General features: G+C 35.1%; 1 protein-coding gene across 4 annotated transcripts in view; it reads right to left on the bottom strand.

Moving 5' to 3' along the window:
• The window catches only part of TRPC1 (transient receptor potential cation channel subfamily C member 1), a 63,874-nt gene that overhangs the window by 30,319 nt on the left and 8,197 nt on the right, over positions 1-25,358 (bottom strand). Inside the window, exons 2-6 of one of the 4 annotated variants that reach the window (XM_060011373.1) lie at positions 22,610-22,764; positions 16,117-16,218; positions 11,726-11,928; positions 6,107-6,238; positions 3,708-3,903 (exon numbers count right to left, since the gene is read on the bottom strand). In XM_060011373.1, the coding sequence (XP_059867356.1) occupies positions 3,708-3,903; positions 6,107-6,238; positions 11,726-11,928; positions 16,117-16,218; positions 22,610-22,764 (788 nt within the window). The other 3 variants (XM_060011375.1, XM_060011374.1, XM_060011376.1) reach the window with 3 other exon arrangements.

The following is a 25,358-nucleotide window of genomic DNA, read 5'->3' as shown; positions in this document are numbered from 1 at the left end:
CATAGCATGCACTATATAAATATTAGCGATTATTACTAGCCTACTCAGCCATTTCAAAACGTTTAACTTATAAAGACTCATAACAGTGTTTATGAAACTTCAAAATTAACAAGCACAATCCACAGAAAGAGACTTCAGCCTAGAAAAACTGATGATTTCAGTTACAAGAAACCAAGATGTCAAGATAGCAAAGCAATTAAAGTCTAAACATCAGATATTTCTATGCTCCACGAAAACACTGAGAATTTCTTAAAATGTATTAAAGATACTCTTAAATCTTCTTAAAATGGAATTCTATGTGAGAAGAAAAGGAAAAATATTCCCAAATAAGAGGAAAATTCTAGTTCAAGTATAGAAATGAATTTACCAAAGTTTACGAAGCTTTTTAGTTTACAAAATTCAGAAGCAATATTTTCCCAATATAATGCTCACGTTGTGAAGTATAAGTTAAGGATTCTGATAACTCTGGACACAATAATGTAATCAGGTTTGAAATCACCGAAGTAAAGCACAAGTGATCATAATATCATTCAGATATTAAATAATATTTGGTCAATGTCCTGTTTTAAAATGATTTATCCCAAGATAGAATATAATCTATAGAATGCAACACTGTAGTTTAAAAAAGTAGACAGAGTTTTGTTGTTGTTTATTGTGCTTATCAAGAAATTTCCTAATATATCAATACTACACTTATTTTTGGTAGTTAAGTCTTCATTATTTATCCTTCTGCTTAGATTCCAGTGTTGTTAGGGAATCGTAATTTGTCCCTCAAGAGGAAATATCAGGGAGGAAAATAGCTTTTCTTCCCACCAACTACCCAGTTTAGTAGCATCCCAAACTTAGTGGTTTCATCCTTCCCCTGAGTATCAAAGCAATCTCAGGCGTGACTGCTGCCCTTGCCATTCCTCTATATAATGATGATTTAATTAACAGTAATGTTAAATATGTAATTGGAAGGACAAATTTTCAGCTGGAGATGTTCTAAGTCTGTGGTGGTTTTAAAACATAGACACAAATTCTTTGATACTCCTCTCATCAATAGGTGGGCTACCAACATCACCTACCCTTCAATTCAACAAGCTTATGATTCCTTTAACCAGTAGATTCTGGAAGAAGTGATGCTATGTGACTTCTGAAGGTAGGTCTTAAAAGGCCATTCAGCTTCCACCTTATTTGAGAAACACTTGCTCTTGAAGCCAAAAGCTGGCAGGTAAAAAGTCCTACCACCCTGAAGCCACCATGCTATGAAGAAGACCAGGCTACATGTAGGCACTCCGGTCAGCCCTCAGAGGCTACTCAGACCATCCCCCTGCAGCCAGCCCACCGTGAAAGCCATGCCCCTCCAAGGTTCCAGTCCTAGGTTCTTAGGAGACCCACCCTCTATGGACCCACCCACCTGAGCACCCAGCCCACTCAGAGCTCCCTGTTTGAATCCTCAGCTGCTGCTCAGGCACCAGACATATGAGTGAAGAAGCCTCTCGAATGATTGTAGCCCCCCATCATTTGAGCTATCTCCAGCCGAGTCCTTGACATGGAGAGGCAGAGACAAATCAGCCTTGCTGTGTCCTTTCCTAATTCTTGACCTAAAGAACCCAAGAGCATAATAAAATGATCATGAAATTACTACAAAATGACCATGAAATATTGTTTTATGCCACTAAGTATCACAGTAGTTTGTTATTCAGGATGTATGACCTGAACAAAGTCTACCAACTATTTGGAAAAATATTATCTTCCCCTTTGATTATTTTTAGAATTCTAGTTTAAAAAACTAATTTACATTTTCATTAATTCTTAAAATTACAGAGTATCTTCCTTCCAACTAAAAATATTACCACTGCTTCTTTTTCCTTTTCTCTACTCTTCTTTAGAATGGAACACCTGGTTATCCTCTGTGAGTTCTTCAGGGAAATATATATATATATCATTGGGAAACTGCCTCTTAGTTTTTTCTTCCCTTACCAGGATAATCTTGGTTCTTTCCACCTTTCTTTGAGGTTCTTTTGCCAAGCACTTAAGTTGGTTTTGTATCTTTGTTATATCTTCATTCTATCATTTTCTAGTATTTTGTGTCTATTTTAGGTTGTGCAACACATAAGTAAATAAATTAACATAAGATCTAGTCAAAATGTATGTTAGGGGAAGATTACATCAGGGTTCCTATTTTCTCTGTTTCTACATATACATATTAGCATTTATTTCCTTTTAAAGCCACATAGGTATGTTGCTGATTTATAATCTTACAGCTACACTGATCCAAGTAAGTAAGAATTAAGTAATTCTTGTACTTAATTTTTTTTCCCTATAAATGGTCTACCTTAAGCAAGAACGCTGCAGTACTAGAAAAATTATAGAATTTGAAGCCAGAGATCTAGATAAGAAATATAATATTGGGGTTATTTTATTTTATTATTTGCTTAACATCTTTATTGGAGTATAATTGCTTTACAATGGTGTGTTAGCTTCTGCTTTATAATCTAGGTAATTTTAAAGTAAACATCTTATAATTCCTTTATCAATCTCCTGAGTCACAAAGCTATTGGGAGGCTCAAACTGTCAACCAAGATAATCAAAAACTCTGTCCCGGGCTTCCCTGGTGGCGCAGTGGTTGAGAGTCCGCCTGCCGATGCAGGGGACACGGGTTCGTGCCCCAGTTCGGGAAGATCCCACATGCCGCAGAGCGGCTGGGCCCGTGAGCCATGGCCGCTGAGCCTGGGCGTCCGGAGCCTGTGCTCCGCAACGGGAGAGGCCACAACAGTGAGAGGCCCACATACCGGTTAAAAAACAAAAACAAAAACAAAAAAACAAAAAATACTCTGTCCCTAGCACCAAAGGTCCTATATCTTGCCTTCTACCATAGTCTGTTTGGGGCCCCATTTTTATATTAATATAAATTTGATAAGCAAGTTTTATTCCAATATCTATGTTGATAGTAAGAATAATGGGTCTTAGAAGAAATACCTTAAAAGTACCATTTACCAACACGCTCTACTGAACATCATTATCTACATATAAATATCCAGGTCTAATAAATTATCTCAAAAAATGAAGTTAAAAATGCATACCTTCCTTCTTCAAGTTCCTGGATCATGTGCATGTGAGTGTATGGGGAGTAGAAATAGGTATTTCCCTTAATAGGAAGGGATGATGCCAGAGAGCCAGATTCAACTTAGTTATCATAGCATACGTCTCCACCTTTGGGTTTCACAATGAATTAACAAATAAGAATAAGGAACATAACATCTGATATTTTATTTTTAAACAGAAAGGCCCTATTACTATAGAAAGGACTACTTATAAGCGATCAATAATACAAACGCATGACAGACAAAACACAAGATGGAAACTTCATTAGGAAGGCATTTACTCTACAGGATCTTACCTGCATAGCTTCTATATAGCAAAAACATTACATTAACATCCATATTATTATTATTAATGTTAATTGTTAAAAATAATAGCAACTACCATTTATTGAGTACTTGCTTAATGCTTATACTCATTGTACTAAACTCTAAATATATATACCTTTAATTAATTCTTAAAACTAAAGCTCAGACAGGTTCAATAACTTTCCCACGGACACAGTTTTTATGAAGCAGAACTAGGATCTCAACCTAGATGTATTGCTCCAAAGCCTTTGTTCTGAGCCACCAGACTACTGTGGAGGAAATAATTTAAATATATCACAGAAAACCTCATACCTCCTTTTGGTTATATTTGATAGCAAGTTTTAGACGACTTAAATTCATTCTTTCTTCTAGTAGTCCCCGTTTGTCAAGAGGCTCATCACTAGATGTATGGTTTAGGATAACTTCTAATTCGCGAGAATTCCGGGCTTGTGCAAGTAAATCTTTAGCAAACATTTTACATTGCCGGGCTAGTTCCTCATAATCATTCCTGCAAAGTGCAACAGTCTATTATTAGAAATGTCACTTCCATCTTCTAATTAAGCTGTTTTCACTAGAACATTTTTTACTCAGTAACATTTTAATTCTGATACTGCTACACACCATCTTTTGTGCTGATAGTCAAAGGAACCTACTGGTGCATAAATTCTCCATAGCTTTGGGGAAAATTGTAACACGATTATGTTCTCTGTGTTCACACTGATAACCTTAGGTAAGCACAATGTTTTCTTACATATACTGATATTCCTAGAAGTTCTGATAATATTTGTCAACCAGCTCTTCACTTAACTCATTTGCCCTCATTCTATAATAGTTTTGTATAAAGCTTCCTTTTATATTATTTATCTAAACAATAGATAGTAATATCTTGATGCTATCCAATAAATTATTATATAATTTTTAACTGGAAGTTTTTTCAAGGATAGTCTACAACATGTTTATGCTACTTCTGATATTAAAATAGTATTGTTTCATTTTTAAAGTGCTCATTTAAACAAAATTCAAGTTAGAAAGAAAACTACTGAAACACACCTAGTACAGAATTCTCTTTCAGAATCACTATTCCTTGAAAGTTAGGACTTACCTGCTCATTAAAGGCAAGCCTAAATCACTTCTGAGAAACTAAGAAGTTTTAGTAGATAATTCTTTTTAAAATATCAATTACATTAAGCTTATGCGTGAGTGGAACAACTTAAGAATAAAGTTAGAAATAAATAATTATGAATTAATTGGGGTTAGATTTCAGAAAATAATTTTTCATTCAGTTTTTTTAAAGGGAAAGGAAGGGAAAATAGGGAGATTTCCCATTGATTAATTTTTTTTTTCCAATGGGATTTTCCAAGAACTGGCTGCATAAAATTATAACTCAAGGAATTAAAAAGTTTTCCTCACCAGCTAACATTTTTTCATCCATTCTTGCCACTTACTATGTAACCAAAATTATCTAAGAATAAATAGTTGAATTTCTTTTTTAAAAAAATTAATTAATTAATTAATTTATTTATCTTTGGCTGCATTGCTGCATACAGGTTTTCTCTAGTTGTGGTGAGCGGGGGCTACTCTTCGTTGCATTGCGCGGGCTTCTCACTGTGGTGGCTTCTCTTGTTGCGGAGCATGGGCTCTAGGCACGCGGGCTTCAGTAGTTGTGGTGCATAGGCTTAGCTGCTCCGCAGCATGTGGGATCTTCCCGGACCAGGGATCGAACCCGTGTCCCCTGCATTGGCAGGTGGATTCTTAACCAATGCGCCACCAGGGAAGCCCAGTAGTTGAATTAACAAACAACGTATTACCTACTTCTTAGTCTAGGAATCTAACTGCAGTCTAATCAATTTTATGTCTACATGCTATGTTTCTCCTACTAGAAAATCTCACCAAACAGTGAAAAGGGACAAAGTCTGGGTGTGTGGAATGTACCTGACATACAAAAAGCATTCTATATGCTTCTGAAAGTTATGAAGGATCGGGCTCCAAGGATGATTACAGAATCTAGGAATGAAGGGAGTAGGACAGAGAGAAGTTATAAATAAGTTTTTTCTTGCTTAAGGCTACCATTCCCACTACTCTTCACACTGCCTTAGAATGCCTCCGGCAATGCTGAACAAAGTAGGGATTTAAGGGTGGTGGAAGAGTGGAAGAAGGAAGATGGGGAAGGAGTGACGTAAGTGGTACTGGGGTCTATTCCACTGAGGGAAAAGGAAAATCCCAAGTATGTGGCAGCAAGGTTTGGTCATTTTGGATCAAATGTAGATAAATAAATGATAATTTGGTCTATGAAAAAACTCAGGCTGAAAATATTCTGGAAAACAAAGAGATAATTTACAATTTCCAGGGCTTCCTTGGTGGTGCAGTGGTTAATAATCCGCCTGCCAATGCAGGGGACATGGGTTCGAACCCTGGTCCGGGAAGATCCCAAATGCCGCAAAGCAACTAAACCTGTGTGCCACAACTACTGAGCCTGCACTCTAGAGCCCGTGAGCCACAACTACCGAGCCCGTGTGCTGCAACTACTGAAGCTCATGCACCTAGAGCCCATGCTCCGCAACAAGAGAAGCCACTGCACTGCAATGAAGAGTAGCCTCCGCTCACCACAACTAGAGAAAGCCTGTGCACAGAGCAACGAAGACCCAACACAGCCAAAAGTAAATAAATAAAATAAAATTTTTAAAAAATTTACAATTTCCATTCATTCCCACCTGAATTCCACCTCCACAAGGCTTAGTTCTTTTAAATCAGCACTAAGTTCAAATGCTCGCAGAATTGGATCCTCCTCTGTTAACATTATTAAAGCTGGACTGGCCAAGCAGCGATATATATCAAGACGAAACCTGTGATAAAATTTGATTCCATAATGTAAAACAAATTTATTAGATAAACATGATCAGTATCTTTAGCCTATAATTTTCATAAATTTGAAGTATTATAAAATTAAAAGAAAATAAAACTATAAAATACTTATTATAAGGTAACCTGCATAAAAAGAAAAAGACTTAAAAATAAATATTTTGAAATATAAATATTGCAATTTTTTATATATACTGCTTATAAAGAAATTGTTTTAGTATTTGTTTTCATAGATTCAAAACTTTGTATCCTTCAATTCAATTTAATTAAAAAATTTCTATTCCTGAACTCAGTATTATTTTAAATGAAATATGTTAATAACTAATACATTTTGAATATGATATGGATGATCATTAAATTTTCCTTCCCCAGTGATAAGTTTACTTTAATATGCTACATATGTATAACACATGACTCATTCAACCAGGTTATTTTTGAAAGACCTTTCAAATCTTAAGAATGATTTGAATGAAATTTGAATGAAATCATTGATTTATGTCTAACCTCTAACTAATAGAAAAGTACTCCCTTTACCTTCTGTAAACTAATTAATGTTTATAATCAATATCTAAATAGGAACCAAGTCAGAAAAATTTTGCTATAATTCTTTCATTTATAAATATATAATTCTTAATTTAAAATTTGGTAGGTATTATATAAATATTTTTTCTTTTAAATACAAATTTAATATATGCTTGTTTAAAAAAAAGCAAGCAGTTTAGAAACATAATGCTCCCCAATTCTCCTCCTTCCACCAACTCCACTCCTCAAAGAGAGTCACATTTCAGAGAGTTATGAAAATCTTTCCTGATATTTTCTATTCACACACAAACATAATCAGACACACTGTGTACAGGGACAACTATTTCTTCTTTTTTCTTTTCTGAGTATGTTTATTGATTTTTATCAATTTTTGGTTATTCATAAGGAATCAGCTTTCATGCTACTTTTGTGACAAGCCTACAACCCTAAAATTCTTAGGTGAAATTTATTGCATCTGAATTTCCAAGACACTTTATAAATTTTTTTTCTTTTTTTATTTCTTTTTTTAAATTAATTTTTATTGCAGTATGGTTGCTTTACAATGTTGTGTTAGCCTCCACTGCACAACAAAATGAATCTGCCATACATACAGATATCCTCTCCCTTTTGGGCTTCCCTCCCATTTAGGTCACCACAGTGCATTAGGTAGAGCTCCCTGTGCTGTACAGTATGTTCCCATCAGTTGTCTATTTTATACATAGTATCAGTAATGGATATGTGTCAGTCTCCCAATTCCTCCCACCCTACCCCTTTCCCCCTTGGTATCCATACATTTGTTCTCTACATCTGTGTCTCTATTTCTGCTTTGCAAATAAGATCATCTGTACCACTTTTTTAGATTCCACATATACGCGTTATTATATGATATTTGCTTTTCTCTTTCTGACTTACTTCACTCTGTGTGACATTCTCTAGAAGGGACAACTATTTCTATGTCACTACATATAGAGTCATCTCGTTATTTCCTAAAACTGGATGGTTTTCCATTTGATGGCAGTCCATCCAATCTCCATTAATGGAACTTTAGGTTGTTTCTGATTTTTTACTTCCATAAATAATGTAAAACTGATTATTCTTTAGTTCATATACCCTTTGCACATTCAGAACTGCTGGATAAAACACCATGTGCATTTTAAATTCTGGTAGATGTTTCCAAAGCACTAACAATAAGGAGAGCTCATTTTCCCCTACATCTTCATTAGTACATTGCTACCCTAACAGATGAAAAATAGAATTTTAAGAGTTGTATTACTCTGAATTTCTTTAAAAGCTTAAGCATCTTTTCATGTTTACTATTTGTTTATACTTCTGTAAACTACCTGTTCATTTGCATTAGCCTATTTTTCTGGTGTTTTTTTTTTTAAATCACCAATTTGTAAAACCTCTTTATATATAAAAGAAATTAGCCCTCTGTCTAGTCAAAAATATTTTAAATACTTTTCTCTCATTGGTTGTCTTTTACTTTGTTTGCAATGGAATTTTTCTGTATGGAAATTTAAAACTTTTATGTAACAAATTTATTGAAATATTCCTTATTTACATGATAGGTCTCATGTCTTACTTAGACACAAAAATAGACTCTATACAAAGCATTTTTTTCTATATAATGCATTTCTAAGAAAACAATTTTTATGAAATCCAGCTCTGATCGAGATATTTAATTAACAAGTACAATTACCTGTATCTTAAGTAAGGATTTCTACAGAGGTATTTGCCTATACCAAAACTGTCCAAAAACTTGAGAAAAATATATATAATTGAGCAACTTATCTTTCTGTTTCCATCATAGCAATTAATTTTTATAGTAATTAATTTTATCAGATTGTCTCTAAAAATGACTTTTGTATTAACCTACATAGTCATGTTTCAAAATATGGATTAGTGACAAAATGCACAGGAAGAGTGACTGCTAGTACTGGTGGCAACCAACTATGCTGGAGTAATAATGGAATAGCCATAGTATGGAAAGCAATTAGATATAATCTGAAAAATAATGAGGCTGCCTTGCTTTATTAAATCTGTCATTTTTGGTATTCAAAACACTATCAAAAGTAATGGTGGGGGCTTCCCTGGTGGCGCAGTGGTTGGGAGTCTGCCTGCTGATGCAGGGGACACGGGTTCGTGCCCCAGTCCGGGAAGATCCCACATGCCGCGGAGCCACTGGGCCCGTGAGCCATGGCCACTGAGCCTGCACGTCCGGAGCCTGTTCTCCGCAACGGGAGAGGCCACAACAGTGAGAGGGGTGCGTACCGCAAAAAAAAAAAAAAAAAAGTAATGGTGGGATATGAAGAGGTCAGTGATTTCACTACACAAAATATATGCATAAAAATGGACAAATTTTTTTTTTAAAAATCAACTATTTCAGGTCACTGGAAATTGTCTATTGAGAATCAATTATTGGAAAACTGCCAGAGCTTCAGGCAGGAATGGCTGGAATCCGCAGCCTTCTCACCTGAGGCTACCTCTTCACCTCTGCCTCCAGTTCACTCAATGAGAACTGCAGTTTTCCAGCCTGAAGCTGGTAAATCTGTATCTTTGTGCTAAAGGGGTAAAAATCAATTCATTGGGAAGCAAAAACCTACAGCTCTGCTGGCTGAAAGGATTAGACTTAGTAGAGATGAACAAGGAAAACCTGCAGCTTTGCAAGGCCAAGCTTGCAGTCTGATTTGAGACAAAGAGTGGACCAATCAGAAATTTAATAGGGAGATCTTGGAAATGAGAAAAGATATACAAGCATTCATATATAGTCTCCACAAATCCCTGGCTGACTAAAAAATTAGGCATGTGTGCCAAGCATTAGAAAGTCTGATAAAAAGAAAAAGTTCCTCAAGGGGACTCTTGAGAAATGGCTGCAACTTTGAATGCCTTCTCCAAGTAACTCACAGACTGTTTGTTTGTGTCTTACATTCCACATACAAGTGAAATCATATGGTGTTTGTCTTTCTCCGTCTGATTTATTTCACTTAGCATAATGCCCTCAAGTTCCATCACGTTGTTGCAAATGGCAAGACTGCATCACCTGGCACTGCATCATCTCTGAAATTTAAAACCCAACATCTTAGAAATACAGATTGCCTCTCTTCCTTATTGCTAGTATCCTAACTCTTCAACATCACTGAAACCTTTACCCATCCCTTACTCATTTGTTAGCTTCCTTTTCTCCTGCAGGTCTGCTTAGCAATTCCTGGAAATGACTTCAGTCAGATGCCTTTGACATTTGCTATAACTGTTTTCTCAAACATCAATAACAAACTCTCTCAACGTCTTCAACAAATATACCAGACCATCCCTAAATAAACCACACTCACATACTGTGTAAAATGCCTTTTACCTGTTAATTCTTATCGATACTTAAACACTGAGCTCAAGCCACAGCTCCTCTAAAAACTTTCAAACCAAGCTTTTTCCACAGCTCAAACCAAGACAGGTAAAGTGTTTTCTCCAGCTCCAACCCCCCACCTCCAACTGCTTAAACTACACACATATTTAATAAGCATACCTAATAATATTTAATATTTGAAAAATATTTATATTTAATATTAATAAAGGATTTTAATACTAGAAGAAGTCTTAAAGATCATTTCTGCTTGTCATTTTATAGCGTATTTTATTTTATTTGCCAAGCTGCACGGCTTGCAGGATCTTAGTTCCCTAACCAGGGACTGAAACTGCCCTATCAACTTCACTGACACTGCCCTCGGCAGTGAAAGCACAGAGTCCTAATCACCGGATTGCCACGGAATTCCCCATAGACTAGTCATTTTAAAACTAAAAAGTTAAATGAAATTGGCATAGCTATTAACCAGATCTTATCAAAGAGAAACACAGATCTCATTGTAAGATAGACTTGAAAATAGAGGGACTTCCCTGGTGGCGCAGTGGTTAAGAATCCGCCTGCCAATGCAGGCGACACGGGTACCAGCCCTGGTCTGGGAAGATCCCACATGCCGCAGAGCAACTAAGCCCATGCACCACAACTACTGAGCCTGTGCTCTAGAGCCAACACAGCCAAAAATAAATTAATTAATTAATTAAAAAAATAGAAAAAATATCCAGTACAATCTCTGCAAGTAAACATTAAATTGATTCCCAGGAGACTTTTCCAATTTATGGATTTGTGACTATCTGTTGAAAGGTGAGGAAGGAGGGAGGGTGGATGGTTTGCAGCTTTAAAGCTAATTTCAAATATACTGCACAACAATCCTTAACTAGAAAACAATGTCAACGGATGACCTCGGACTTCCAAACCACATTTTCTGTAGTAAATGCTAAACTTGATACTATTTCAACTATATTTGACTACTATATAGATAATATATACATAAAGGCATATGCTGAAAATTAGATTCTCAAGTCTAGCCCAGAACCATACACCTTATACAACATGCACATGTGTGATCTTGCTCAACCTGTCCAAGAAGGGGTACTTTCTTGTTCATTCACTCCTCAGTTGTTCTTAATATTTTTGACTGGGAAGAATGGGAAGAGAAGAAGACTCAAATACTGTGTGAGAGGGGAAAAAGAGGCATAACAGGTTGAATATCTAGTTAGATAGATAATAGTTTTTATTTTCTTATAAATAAGACAGGAAGTGGTATCTCTACCCCTTCCAGTGCTTGGAAATTCTCTTAGATTAATACACTCTGCTTTTAAAAAGCAAATAGTGACCCCATCCCTGTCCAGCAGAAGTATGAGATAAACCTTATTCATTATTTGAAATTTTTTCCTAATTATTCATCATTTAGTAAATACTTCTTTAAAATGCAGAACTCATTGTATTAAGCAAAGGAGCTAGAAGTCTGGCTTTCATTAGTCATTGCAGTACCATATTTCTTAAAGTAGACATAGAAAGAAAAACAACAACAAAAACTTCATTGACATATACCTTACTGCATAATACATCTTAATTTAAACCTTAATTTTCTGACCTGGAATGTCGAAGGCTGTCCTTTTTGTTTTTTGCAGAACACAATGTACATTCACAGCCAACCGCATGGGGCTTAGGTAGAGATACATCCTGTTTTAACAGCATTGTAAGAATTTCATAGTTGTTACGATGAGCAGCTAAAATGACAGGTGCAACATCCATAGTTGTTGAATACTCAGGATTCTGAATTCGCTCCATTAGTTTCTGAAAAATATTTATATAAACGTCCAAAAGTTCTTATTTGTGACTTCAGAAAAACATTTATCTAAAAAATGTAATGAAAAATATTGAATGCACAAAGAATACAAAAATTATTTTGAGGAATATGATAAACATTTTCCTAGGATCAAATCTTTTTTGAAACCTCAAAACTTCCAACTTTAGTTAATAAATGCAATATAATCATGACAGACAAAATCTTCAATAGGAAATGTTCATACTAACAAAGAAGTGTGGATATCTAGAGAAATACTTTAGGAGAAAGTGTTTCATTTTCACAGGATTATGGAAACATGCATGACAAGGATAAAGAACAAGAATTTTAGAAAAACAATATAATGGAAAAACAGAAATGTTAAAAGTAGGCAAAATATAAATGCATGAGAAAAACAAGTTTAATTCCACCTCTATGGCAAAACCTTGCCACATTGATAGCAACGAAGTTACTTGAAAGGAATAAGTAAATAGGAAGCACTCTTCATTTTGTGTAATTCTCTACATATTCTCAAACACCACCTATACTACTTCCTGTTACAAATGCACAAAAACACTAACAATCATAGCTCCTGGAACTATTAGGCAGTTTACATTTATCATCTCATTTAATCCCAATAGCCTGCAAAATTGAACATTATAATCCCCACGAAGAAACTGAGGCTCAGAGAAGTTAATGTGCCCGAGCTACGACGAGAGTGGCAAAGTGCAGATAGACCCCAGCTGAGTGTTATTCTGGAGGCTGAGCTCCTTTCACTACATGGGCTCATGCCTGGTGATTGCATGACACGAGGAAAGAAACATTAGTAAATAAAGAGCAGGATTAAATAAAGAAGGTTGACTATTTTATGACTATTACATATTCTTTCTAATACTTATCACTTTTTCACAGATGTTTTCCTGTGAGCTGTTTGATTCCATAGTATAAGCTCATCAAATTCACCATTAATTTTTGTAATTTTTATTAACATTGTAAAAGTAGTGCACACATTATAAAATATCTGAAAAATATGCAAAAGCAGAAGGAATAAAAATGTTCATGTTCCTACTACCCAAAATATTTTACAGTATTTCCTTTTAGTCCTTTCTCCACCACACCCGCTTTTTAAGGGCAACTTTGGCATGAATGACTTGGCATCAACGATTAAAAACAATGGTCCTTAATATTTTGAAGATCAAGGACCCTTATAATGATCTCGTAAAGCTATAACCCAGAATCTTCTGGAAAAAAAAATTCATGTACAGAATTTTGCATGCAGTTTAAGGAAGTTCATAGTCTCTATGTTCAAGATATTTTATTCTGCTAATATAAATAATACTACCACAAACATCTTTATGAATACAGCTTTTTCAAAATTCAGGATTATCTCATTAACATAGAACCCCTGAAGTGGAATTATAGGTCTGAAGGCCACGAACAATTTTGAAGCTTTTTATACATATTATCAAAATCCTTTTAATAGTTTATATTACCAATAATATAGGAATGTACCCACCCACTAAGGTTTACTCACCAGCACTGAGCATGATCACACTCCCAAGTTATGAGTGAAAAAACTATCATGAAATATTAATTTACTTTTCTTTGATTACTGGTAAATTTTAGTATTTTCTGACATTCTTATCTTTTTTTTCCTCTTTTATGAATAGTTTGTTTATACACTTCCCATCTATTTACTGGGGACTTCAAATTAATGAATTTATTTTAAAATTACAGAAAAATCTAAAAATTTACTCCATTCCCCCTAATTACAAAAAAAGAGGTTATAAAGAGGAGAAAATCATATTTAATCCCTTAAGGAAAAAAATGGTCCTCATTTTTCCTATGAAACATAATTAACTGTATGAAAAAAACTATTAGAGACAGATGATTAAAGTTCCTAATTTCAATGCTCATAATATAATCTACATACTATCAAAAAAACCACCTGTATTTAAAAGTGAAAATTTATCAAAAAACAATTTTGATAAGCCAAGAATATACAATGAATTCACTGAGATGGTAAAAAAAAAAGTATATAAAAATATTTGATACTGCCTGTCCAGTTGTAATGAGGCCGTTAAAATGTGATCTTGTCACTGGAAGTATTCAGGCAAAGCCTGGATAACTTTCTTTGTTAGAGATAGTGTAAAAAGTGTTCTTTCATTGAGTAGGTGAGGACTGACCACACTTACAACTCAGTATTTGATTGGCAGTGGCAATGGTGATGAAATGATATCAGTCAGTTGCTCCAATACCCTGGCACACTACACTCACCCTCCCTAAGAGTGTAAATGGATTAAAAGACTAGAAGGTGGAATAGGTATACCAAAATATACTAGTAACTGCAGGATAGGTGTCAGAAAATTGAATAGGATTTCTGATCATTTCTGATCTTTTGGATAGGAGTTATATTATTGGCCCTTTTTTCTCTACTCTTGTTGGCTGCTTACCACCACTTAAACTAGTTGGAACTATCCTCTGGAGAAAGTCATGCTTACACAAACTTTGTAATAGTTTAAATGAGAGAAAAATATTTCAGTTAATATATGATAAAGTATGCAATTTAGGGGAGCTTCTCATCGCTCTCAGAATGGCGGATAATTTGCAACCAATTTATAATTCTTTCTTAAAACAATATTTTTCCTCTGAGTATAGCCAGTTTACACTCCCAGAAATTAATTTTTACTGATTGTTTTACTACATCCTCACCAATAATGAATGTTATAACTTTAAAATTTTGATACACAACAAATATCTCTCTCTCTTTTTTTTTTTTTTTTTTTTTTTTGTGGTACGCGGGCCTCTCACTGTTGTGGCCTCTCCCATTGCGGAGCACGGCTCCGGACGCGCAGGCTCAGCGGCCATGGCTCACGGGCCCAGCCGCTCCGCGGCATGTGGGATCCTCCCGGACCAGGGCACGAACCCGTGTCCCCTGCATCGGCAGGCGGACTCTCAACCACTGCGCCACTAGATAAGCCCCAAATATCTCATTTTTACAGTAGAATTTATTTAATTATTAGTGACTATCTTCCTAGTTACAAAAGCAATAAAGAAAAATTTTAAAGTAAGGAAAAATATCCTTAATTTGGCAATGTGATGACTGCTGTTAGGTAACATTTTGCTACATTTCCATACAGTTCCTTTTCTGTGCATATTTTTAATCTCAGATCATATTATATGTACAGTTTACTAGTCTCAGTTTTTCCCTTCTGTATCATATTTTTTCATGTTCCTAATTATTCCTTTAAAAAAATCATGTTAATATATATGTAATTATTTATGTTTCCAATCTTCTATTTTGGGATGTTTAGATTGTGTCACATGGTTTTTTCATTGCTACAATTAAGATTACAAGTAACACTTCTGTCCACATTTCTGACCATTTCCTTTACAAATTCCTAGAGGAGGAAGCGCTAGGTTCAAGAATATGAACATCTTTCTTGTTTATGACATATCCTGCCAAACTACTTTTCAAAATACCCTCTTCCAGTGGTGTATGAGGCTGTACTACGCCTTTGCCATCAATGGTTATTAGTTTTTTAAAAAATTTGCTGTTTGATAAGCAAAAATTAGCACCTCGTATTTGATTATTAGTAAGATTTAATATTTTGTACTTTCTTTTGAGATTTTTCCATGTCTTTTATTGATTTTGATGTTTTTCATCAATTCATCTAATACTAAGATTATGAATTTGATATATGCTGGAAATATCATTTGAAAGTTATCCATCTGCTTTCTAAATTTTGCCTGATGTCTTAATTCTAGAAGTTTAATTTCTATACAGCCAAAGGCTGTGCCACTGTGATTTTTCTCCAAAGTCCTTCCCTCCCAGTCAAATATTCACCTACATTTTCTTCCAGTTCTATGGTTTCACTGTTTATATTTAACTTTTAAATGCACCTGGAAGCTAATCTGTATTTTCAACTTAACCTGCAGAATGTTCCAAACTAAAAATACTGGATCACACTGGCAAAATTATAGAAATATCATGAATTTTAAGAAGGCTTCCTGAGAGCAACATTAATTATTCTTGCAAATGTCTACTTACTTTAAAGCAATATTTTACAGAGTAAAAAACAAAAATCTATTTCTTTAAAACAAAGCAAATTGGAGGGGAGGGAGAAAAAAATGGCAGTGGGGCAGGAGATCTATTCTGGTTTAAAAATCCAAATTAATAAATATTTAAGAGTACTAACTACTATAGTTGGTCTTGATGATCGTTTTGGTCGATGATTAAGTAGTATATCAACAGCTCCCACTACTTCAGAGTCGATTGCCACCAAAAGTGCATCTGCGGACTTTAAAAAAAAAAAAGGTTAAAACTGAAAATGGAGGATAAAAAGGTAAACTATTTATTTTTACTAATTCATAAAGAAAACTATTTTTTTAAATTGAAACTGTATTATATACAGTAATACTGAATTTTTAAAAATTTAGACTGTCCAAATAGTACATCTGCTAGCCTTGGCAGTTCTTCAGTGTACCACAACACACATATTTTTGTCCTGGTTTCACTGAATGAGCTGGTAAAATAATGAATGCTTGATAGTGGGGTTTATTAATGAAACAGTGCTGATCTATGCAGTATTAGTTGATATGTTATTTTTTTCAAGATGTTTACTCTCGAACTTTGGACCAAAAGAATCTTCATTACTCCAAATCTATAAAAGAAATTGCCAAGAACAATTACTACAGGTAAAGGATTGTTTTCTGTCTGATAAAAATGATAATGCAACCATGAGGCTAGGGGACAATGAAAAATATGTTAACAGAAGGCGGAGCCCCTCTGTTCTCATCTTTAAAGCACACACGGCTGACTGAAATGGTACAAATATGGCATTAATATTAGCAATCTTTTTCTTTTTGTTGGTGGTGCCACACTGATTGCGGGATCTTAGTTCGCTGACCAGGGATCGAACCCAGGCCACAGCAGTGAAAGCGCCGAGTCGTAACCACTGGGCCACCAGGAAATTCCCAACATCAGCAATCTTAGCAAGTAAAAATCACAAAGAACTAGGATACCAATGTCCTTAGAGACAAGCCGGAGAAGTGACTTTATAGTTTTACTCCCAAACTATAGGTCATTTTGAAGCTCCAACTTTGACAGGAGGAAAAGTAATTAAATAGAAGCTGAGGAAATGGAGATTTTTCAACTTTTCGATATAACAAACTCTTCAGTCCTATTGTGATATTTGGCAAGTGAGACATCAGGTTTGGGGTTTCTTTTTGTTTTGCTTTGTTTTGTTTTTTAAGGAAAACCATAAAGGCAGAAGCAAAAAGTGAGGATAGGTAATGATTTAATCTAAGAAAATACCCTGATTATTTAAAAATGTACCCTGTACATTTTTAAACTATTATACTGTTTAACAACTATTTAAATCAATATTCTCTCCCATGAAAATGAAATTATACCAGATCTTTAATATTCTTTGTAGCTGAAAAGAAAGCTTTCATCCACTTTCTCTAGATGTCAAAAACAGGACTAAAAATGGCAGACTTCATCTGGATGTCTAAAAATAGGACTAAGCACCCCAAATAATTGGGTTGGGGTCACATTCAACCATTAGGAACTGCCTATGTATTCTTACAGGAAAAACTCCCCACCCTCATGGGAAATTTAATTCATTATTTTATCCCTTAAACATTTTAGGGTTCACTGGGCTGTAGCTTACTCTTTAAAAGCTAGCACTATTATTCTTCTGCTTTACAAACGTTTCTCTTCAGTTTTTCTGTACTTGGTCAGGTGAAGCAAACAAGCAAAAAGAACCATGTGTTCATTACTACTAAACAGTTCATTTATGGTTTTTAATTTTAACCTATAAAGCTACCTATAGTAATGCCACTGCTCTCCAAGTCAAAACACCAGGCAACTCCAATCATCTGAAACATAGCCATGGATCTAGCTGCAAATTTCTCCCCAAACCATACTGAGCTGTCACAAACGAACTTCATGGGCATTCTTTCCTAGAAGCAACTGCCTCACCCACACCGACTTAGAGTTGTCCATAACAGACACCTGGCTTTCCCAAGTACCCTTCAGACTAGATTAAAACCAACAAAGAAGGGAGGATGGGTGAAAAACGGCTAAAAGTTGATCATTGAGAAGATAAAATATCAGCATAGCAAAATCACTATCAATACAAAGCAGTCTGAAGCCACTTAATGTAAGGGAAAACATGTCAATAGTCTCAGACTATATGAAGCAAAGTAAAATGATTAAACTCTCAATGATTCCCACTTATGATGGTAAAGTTAAATTATATTCAGATATACTATTTAGTAAAGAATAAAGAAAGATTCATGTTAAATCTTTCAAGGCTTAAAAGGATAAGCTTCAGGTATAAAAAAATTTATGTAAAAAAGTCATGTAAGGAGTTGCCCTGGACTTATTCTGCACAATGCTGTTACTTGATATATCAAAGGCAGCTCCGAAGGGAAAAATGTTTTGAATTATTTAAGTATCTCTAGGCATACAAATGTCCTCATTAGTTTTGCTTCCTAATTTTTCACAGATATTTGACCATTCTTTATTAAAATCTATTCAGTACACACCTATTATGTGTTAATGAGGTTACTATCTCCCTTCTCACCTCAGAATTTGTCTTTTCAACAATTCCCATACTCTCTCCTCAAAGCTCAGATACTCATTTATTTCATTCTTTCCCAAAGCTAAATTTTCCACCTAGGTATTCTATTTAGTGCTCTGGTCTTCTACAGGACCTTGGTCCTTCCTTCGCAGAAACACCAGTCCCAGCCCTCACCTCCCCAAACCTCCCAAAACATGAAATACTTCCTCACTCTTTGCTAATTGACATGATCCTCTCTTTCTCTCACCACTAGAGTTTTCTTTCTCTCACTCTCAGGCTCAAACTCATGCGTGTCATTTTCTCTAATTCTACTGATGCCAGTTTCAAAATCCAATGGCCTTTCCTACCATTTTCCTTGATTTCTCAGCAACGTAATAAAACCGTTTCTTTGGTTTTCACAACGTTGCATATCCTAACTCCTTTAATGAAACCCTTTCCTTCTAATGCTCTTTTTTAATGTAGATGCTCCCTGAGAAAGAATCAGCACTAGTTGTTTGCTCTTCTCTATGATTTCATCCACTCTCATGATGTCGGGTCATCTCCATGGCCACGACTGCTGTATCTCTCCAGCCCAACCTCTCCCTAGAGATGTCAGCTTTCCACTGGAAACTGCCTGATAGCCCCAAAATAAACAAGGCTAAAACCAGAATTCACAGTTCTCTGCCCCAAGTTTGACTTAACTTCCTGTTTTTCTTGCATCATTCTCCCAGTAACCCATGTTTAAGATTTTCAAATCATCTTGGACTCCTTCTCAATACCCCCCTCCAAATTTAAATACTAAGTTCTATCAATTCTTCCTTCATAACATCTCTCACATCTACCATTTTTTCCCCTATTCTTATAGCCACTATTCCAGTTCAGGCTTTAACCTCTTCACATCTGGATTATTATAAAAACTGCTCACCCAAGCTATTTATAGCCTTCCCCACTTCCCATTTTTTAATCTGTACTGAACACAGCCACTACATTAGTTTTTTTTAAATACCATTGGACACATCACATCCTTCCTCAAAAATTATTTAATGATCTCACTATCTATCATATAAAAGCCAAATTCCTTAGACTGGCATTCAAGCCCTTTTCATCAGTTTTGTCTTAGTTATTTTTCCAGATATTTTCCACTACTATCCAACCCAAATATTTTGTTCAAAAAGGCTAAGTCAATTCACTGTCTCAAGAATATACATTTACATGCCTTTGTTTACGTCCTTCTCCACCTCCTGTTTTACAGTAGTTTTAGGTAGCAGGTAAAAGCATGGACTCTGGAGCCAGAACCTGGGTTCAGATTCCAGATCTGGCATTTACGGAGTAACTTTGGGCATGTTACTGAAACCTTCTGTACCATGGTTTCCTCCTCTATAAAATGGGGATAATAATAGCACCTATCTCATAGAACTGTTGTAAGGATTAAGGAAGTGAATATATATTTAAGATTCCTGTCACACAGTAGAACTATATAAATATTAGCAATTATTAATATTTCAAGGCTGAGCTCAACTGCCATTCTTCCATGAAACCTTTCTTGCTAGCTCTAAACCACAGTGATCTCCTCTTTCCTATGTCTCCAAAACATTTATTGTGAACCACAAAAGTTTAAGTATAAAACAGGGTTTCTCAATGGTGTCACTACTGACATTTGAGGCCAGATAATTCGTTATTGTGGGGGGCTGTCCTGTTCACTGTAGGATGATTAGCAACGCCCTTACCTCCTACCTGCCAGACGCCAGTACTAACCCACCCCCAAGCTGCAAAACCATAAATGTTCCCAGACATTGCCAAATGTCCCCTAAGGGACAAAACTGCCGGTTGAGAGCCACTAGTATAACACAAGACAAAATACATGAAAGCACTTTGTAACCTCAAAGCGACATACAAGGGTCAAGTACTATTACCACCCAGCACTTATGAAATACACTTTTGTATCATTTGATTGATTTAAAATTCATATGCACTTTCATCGTCCAATTGGTTTTAACATCCTTTAGTACAGAACTCATGTTTTACATATTCATTTCCACAGTCACACCCAACCAAAGGCCTTGGACATCTGTTGACTGACAGATAAGACATAGGTAATTTAAGATGGAACACAGTGAACTGGAAAGAGCATGGGATTTGCAGTCAAAAGGTTGGCTTCAATCTTAGCTTTGCCCTTACTTATTTTAGAACTTTGGGCAATTCATTACAGTCTATGAGCCTCAGTTTTCTGATCTAGAAAAAATATAACATCTAGACAGGCTGCCTATGATGTTCAAATGTGATCAGGTATGTGAAAGAACCAAGTATACTGCAGAAATTTTATATACATAGAATCTTACATGTAAAAAGACAAAATGATTATTATATCAATACCCTAATACCTCTTTTACATAGAATCATCAGAGACTTTCTTTGCGACATTATTTTATAGGTAACTGAAGCTTATGCCTTTAAGTGTTTAACTTTGAAATTTAAACAAATTTGATGGAAGTTTTCTGCTTTCAGAAGTACTATATATATTCTTCTTTCTTCAAGTAATACGTACTGAGTATAATTTAACTTTCCCTTACTGACTCTGGGCCATTGTTATAAACAGCAATTACCACTCTAACATACAGTACCCTTAGAGATTAACAGGTATCTAATGCTATTGACTCTTTAAATAGAGTCAGAGGTACTGTGCCTAATTTTTTTCCACTGCAGCCTCATGCCCTTTCTGTTGCCCCTGTAATTCTCTATGGATTAGAAAACTAAGTAAGTTTGTTAAAGTGGAACCTAAAGTAAGAAAAAACAGATTTTGAAGGAGGACTCCAGAATTACCCCTATGATAAAGCTCATAAATGGGAAACTTCACCGCCATCTACCCTGGCTGCTCAGAGGTATTTTTCACTTACTTCCTGGTTCTCGGGGGTGTTCTGGATAAATGAAATTTCTGGGAAAGCAATTTATTTCTACTCTAAATATGTATACACAGAGACAGTACCACATGTTTTAATACATATATATATGTATTATATTTATATATATAATAGAAACATACATAGGACTAACCTACTTATTTTTTTAAAATCTTCTGAGTGCTTCCTGATACCACTCCCAAAAAAGTCTCATTAGTTTAAAGCTACAAAAGAGCAAAGAACCATACTGTTTGAAAGAAAAAAAAGAGCCAGAATTCATATGCTAAGTCCCATCATAAGCAACCCAAAAAGGAAGGAAAATAATATTATTAAATTTCCTTCCGATCTCTTAACTGAATTCTTTCAAGACATACACATGCCTGCTTTTTTTGTTTTGTTTTTGCGGTACACGGGCCTCTCACTGTTGTGGCCTCTCCCGTTGCGGAGCACAGGCTCCGGACGCGCAGGCTCAGCGGCCATGGCTCACGGGCCCAGCCGCTCCGCGGCATGTGGGATCTTCCCGGACTGGGGCACGAACCTGTGTCCCCTGCATTGGCAGGCGGACTCTCAACCACTGCGCCACCAGGGAAGCCCCACATGCCTGATTTTTTACACGAACTGATATGAAGACAAGCAGAAAGGTCAATGTTTTCCAGTTTAAAAAAATCCGTTCACCTTTAGCTATAAGCAAACACTAGATTTCAGACAAAAAGGACAATTTAATAAAACTTTGGAGAAAATCAAATTGAAAATTGCTTTGTAAGTGAGGAGTATTCTGTTTTTATGCTTGTAAATTATATAGGCCACAGAAATGCCTGTTCCCCTGACACTTCCAGAACACTTGTACTATTTTTAGATATATAAGGTAAATAGTAATATAATAATGTAAGTAATAAAAACAAAGTCATCTTTAATAAGTCATGATAATTTACCTCTGTCGGATGGTTTAAAACATATAAGGGGCAGGAGTGAAAGTTGGGAAGAAAAAGATAAATCAAGTCAAAATACTATACTTTTTTTAAAAAGGGTTTTTTTTTAGTTTGTTTTTAAATTTTTAGTAGCTCAAAACAAAATAAAAGGTGAAAGAAAGAGAGAAGAAAAATAGAGAGAGAAAGGAAGGAAAAAAGGAAGGAAGGAAGGGAGGAAGGAAACTAGAAAGAAAGGAGAAAACATGGCATATCTAACAGTACTTAGAAGCTACTGGATAAAATTATCTAGCCTTGTACCTGACAACCGTAGTCCAAAAGAAGCTGCAGTATATCCAAGTTTTCGTTTTCAATAGTTATGGTAACAGCATTTCTCCCAAGCACATCTACGCAATTTATGTTCAAGTCACCTGAACTGTTTTCCTCCAAAATCTTTTTAACCATATAATAGTCACCTAAATAACAATATACAAACATAATTTAATATCCATGACATATTAAATAAGAATGACTGTAAAGAAAACTTAGCCTGTTGATTTAAAAGATTAAAAACCGTAAACTCATTTTTGTATATGGAAATGTGCAAAGAAAATGTGAGCATTTCCTTGCTGAAAACTTATACCCTGATAAAAGAATATGTACATCAGTTGCAAACATAAAAAGTAGAAAAAATTTAAATGTACAGTTTAAAATCAAAGTTGTTTAAAATTCATAACTGATTGATTATAAGGAGAAGAACTTTCAGAAGATATTTAAAGTAATAAAGAATGTCTAAAAACATAGACTGCGTGCTAGGAAAATAAGATATAAGCTTAAAGGATTTAAGTTATATATCTCAAATACATACATACATTTAATTGTTAAATGGTTAAAAACGAGATCTAGTAATAAGTGGAGGATGTTATGAAGAGGTTTTACAGGGGAAAATACTTTGGAAAAGCAGGGTGAACGTGTATATGCTTGCGGGTATGTAGAGTAAAAGGGAAAGATGTCCGAAATTCCTAGTCTCCTCCCCACTCTCCACACACACACACATCTCATTAATGAAGCTGTTTAGATTAAATAACGACAGAATATTCAGCTCACAAAACTCTTAAGCAAGACTATGACTAATGCTGGTAGAGGCCAATGTCAGAATATTTCAAAGCGAAATTTGACCTGTCAGGATTATGCAGATTAGCTTCTGCCTCATTCTACCCCACTAACAAAACAGCTAACTCATGGGGTGAAATAAGAATAATTATGGAGGTAATCATTTTCACAGAGGGCCCACTATACTTGTCTGCTAACCAGCTGGTGCAGCAGGTAAAAGGGGAATAAATCAAAAGAGAAACGCTAATGGAGAAAGAAAGCAAAGTGGGTTTTGTTTTATTTCATCTTACTTTTTAAACATTCAATGAATAAATGATTTTAAGTGACTTGTAAATATAGCTGTTCCTTGGAAGTCTATGAATAAGAAACAGGAAAAGAACAATCAGAGTGGAAATCAGAAGGAAAAAAAATGATTTCATGATACAGAAAGAGAAAATTCTAAAACTGGACTAAATGAGTGAATAACAAAGAAAAGTAACAGATTTTTTTGGTTACAATTTCAAATAAATTATGCTATTATTTTTAACCAGTGACTTTAAAGTCCCCACACATTTTGGAAGATGTTGAATGGTAGTCTTCTTGATGGTGTATTTCCTTAGTTCCCTCAAGAAGAATACTAGTCACAAAAAGAAATTATTTCCTCATAGAACTACTAATTAGTATTTAGACACTAATGCTCCATGGCAAAAAACTTATCAAACACTTCACAAAGTTGAACCAATATGAACATGCAGATAGATCAGTGAAAACTTATCACTAATACTGGAAAATAACCTTAAAATCTTATTTCACGTGAGTTGATTTCAATATCTTAGTTGTAGGAGAATGCTACCCATAAAAACCCTTGCTCTATTTTCTTTGGTTTCATGATGTGTCTGGGTGAGGATTAGATTTTATTTATCCTGCTTGAGAATCATTAGGCTTTCTGAAGCTAAGGACTATGCCCTTCATTCATATGCAATATTTTCAGCCATTCTCTCTTCAAATACTGCTTCATCCCCTTATTTTTTTTTCTCCTGTTGGAACTTCTTTAGCCATTATGTTAGATTGTCCCATTCTAACTTCTTTGTCTCTAAAGATTTATTTTTCTTCTTTCTCTCTCTCTTTCCTGCATTCTGGATAACTTCTTCAGATTTCTCTTCCACTTATTCCTCCTTCAACTATTTCTGCTGATTATTCATTAATTTTATTTTTAATGACTACATTTTTTATTTCTCTAAGTTTTATTAGATTCCTTTCCAAATTTTTGATTTACTTCCTTATGTTTTAATTTCCTTATTTTAAGCTTTTTGTCATTTTAAACATACTTATTTTATGGTCTCCATATGATAATTATCTAGGTCTTAGGGATTTAATCCTATTCGTTGTGTCTATGTAATAATAGGTGACTGTCTTCTGAATTTTTTAATTGGATATTGCAAACTCAACTTCATGCAGGTTAACTGTGGGAAACTAGGCAGCCTCGTTTGAAAGCTTGTCCCACCAAGGATGTTTTGTGTTTGCTTCTTCCAGATAACTCAGAGGTTTTGCTACCCTATGAATCCTTTTTATACTAATTTCTCAGTTTAGGTTTTCCCAGATCAAGTAGGTAATATTAATTTAAACCCCAAGCCAACAAGAGGCAGGAGCATAGTTACAAGTTCTTAGGGAAGTCTTATTTGAAAGGTTCTTTGTAGTCTCCCTGTGCTGATGGACGGGTTCTTTTCCTCATCTACCCCTTTGCTAAAAGTGTAGTCCTTTAAGGATCCTGGTTTCATGTTTAGATGTTGTTCCAATTCCCCCACTTTGTACAAACTCAAGGCTTTGTAACCTGTTTCCACAAGGGCATTAAAATTCAAATCCCAACAATGCCCAGACTAATATCTCTTGCTCCCATCCACGGAGCAGTCAAATGTCAACGCACACACTCCTCTGTTTTTCAGTCTTTTCTTTATGTTTGAATCTGTTTTCCTTACTT

This window comes from Delphinus delphis, chromosome 4 (assembly GCF_949987515.2).
Source record: "Delphinus delphis chromosome 4, mDelDel1.2, whole genome shotgun sequence".
Taxonomy (NCBI): Eukaryota; Metazoa; Chordata; class Mammalia; order Artiodactyla; family Delphinidae; genus Delphinus; species Delphinus delphis.
The sequence above is the reverse complement of the archived record's forward strand: the minus strand, read 5'-3'. Positions and strand labels throughout refer to the sequence as shown.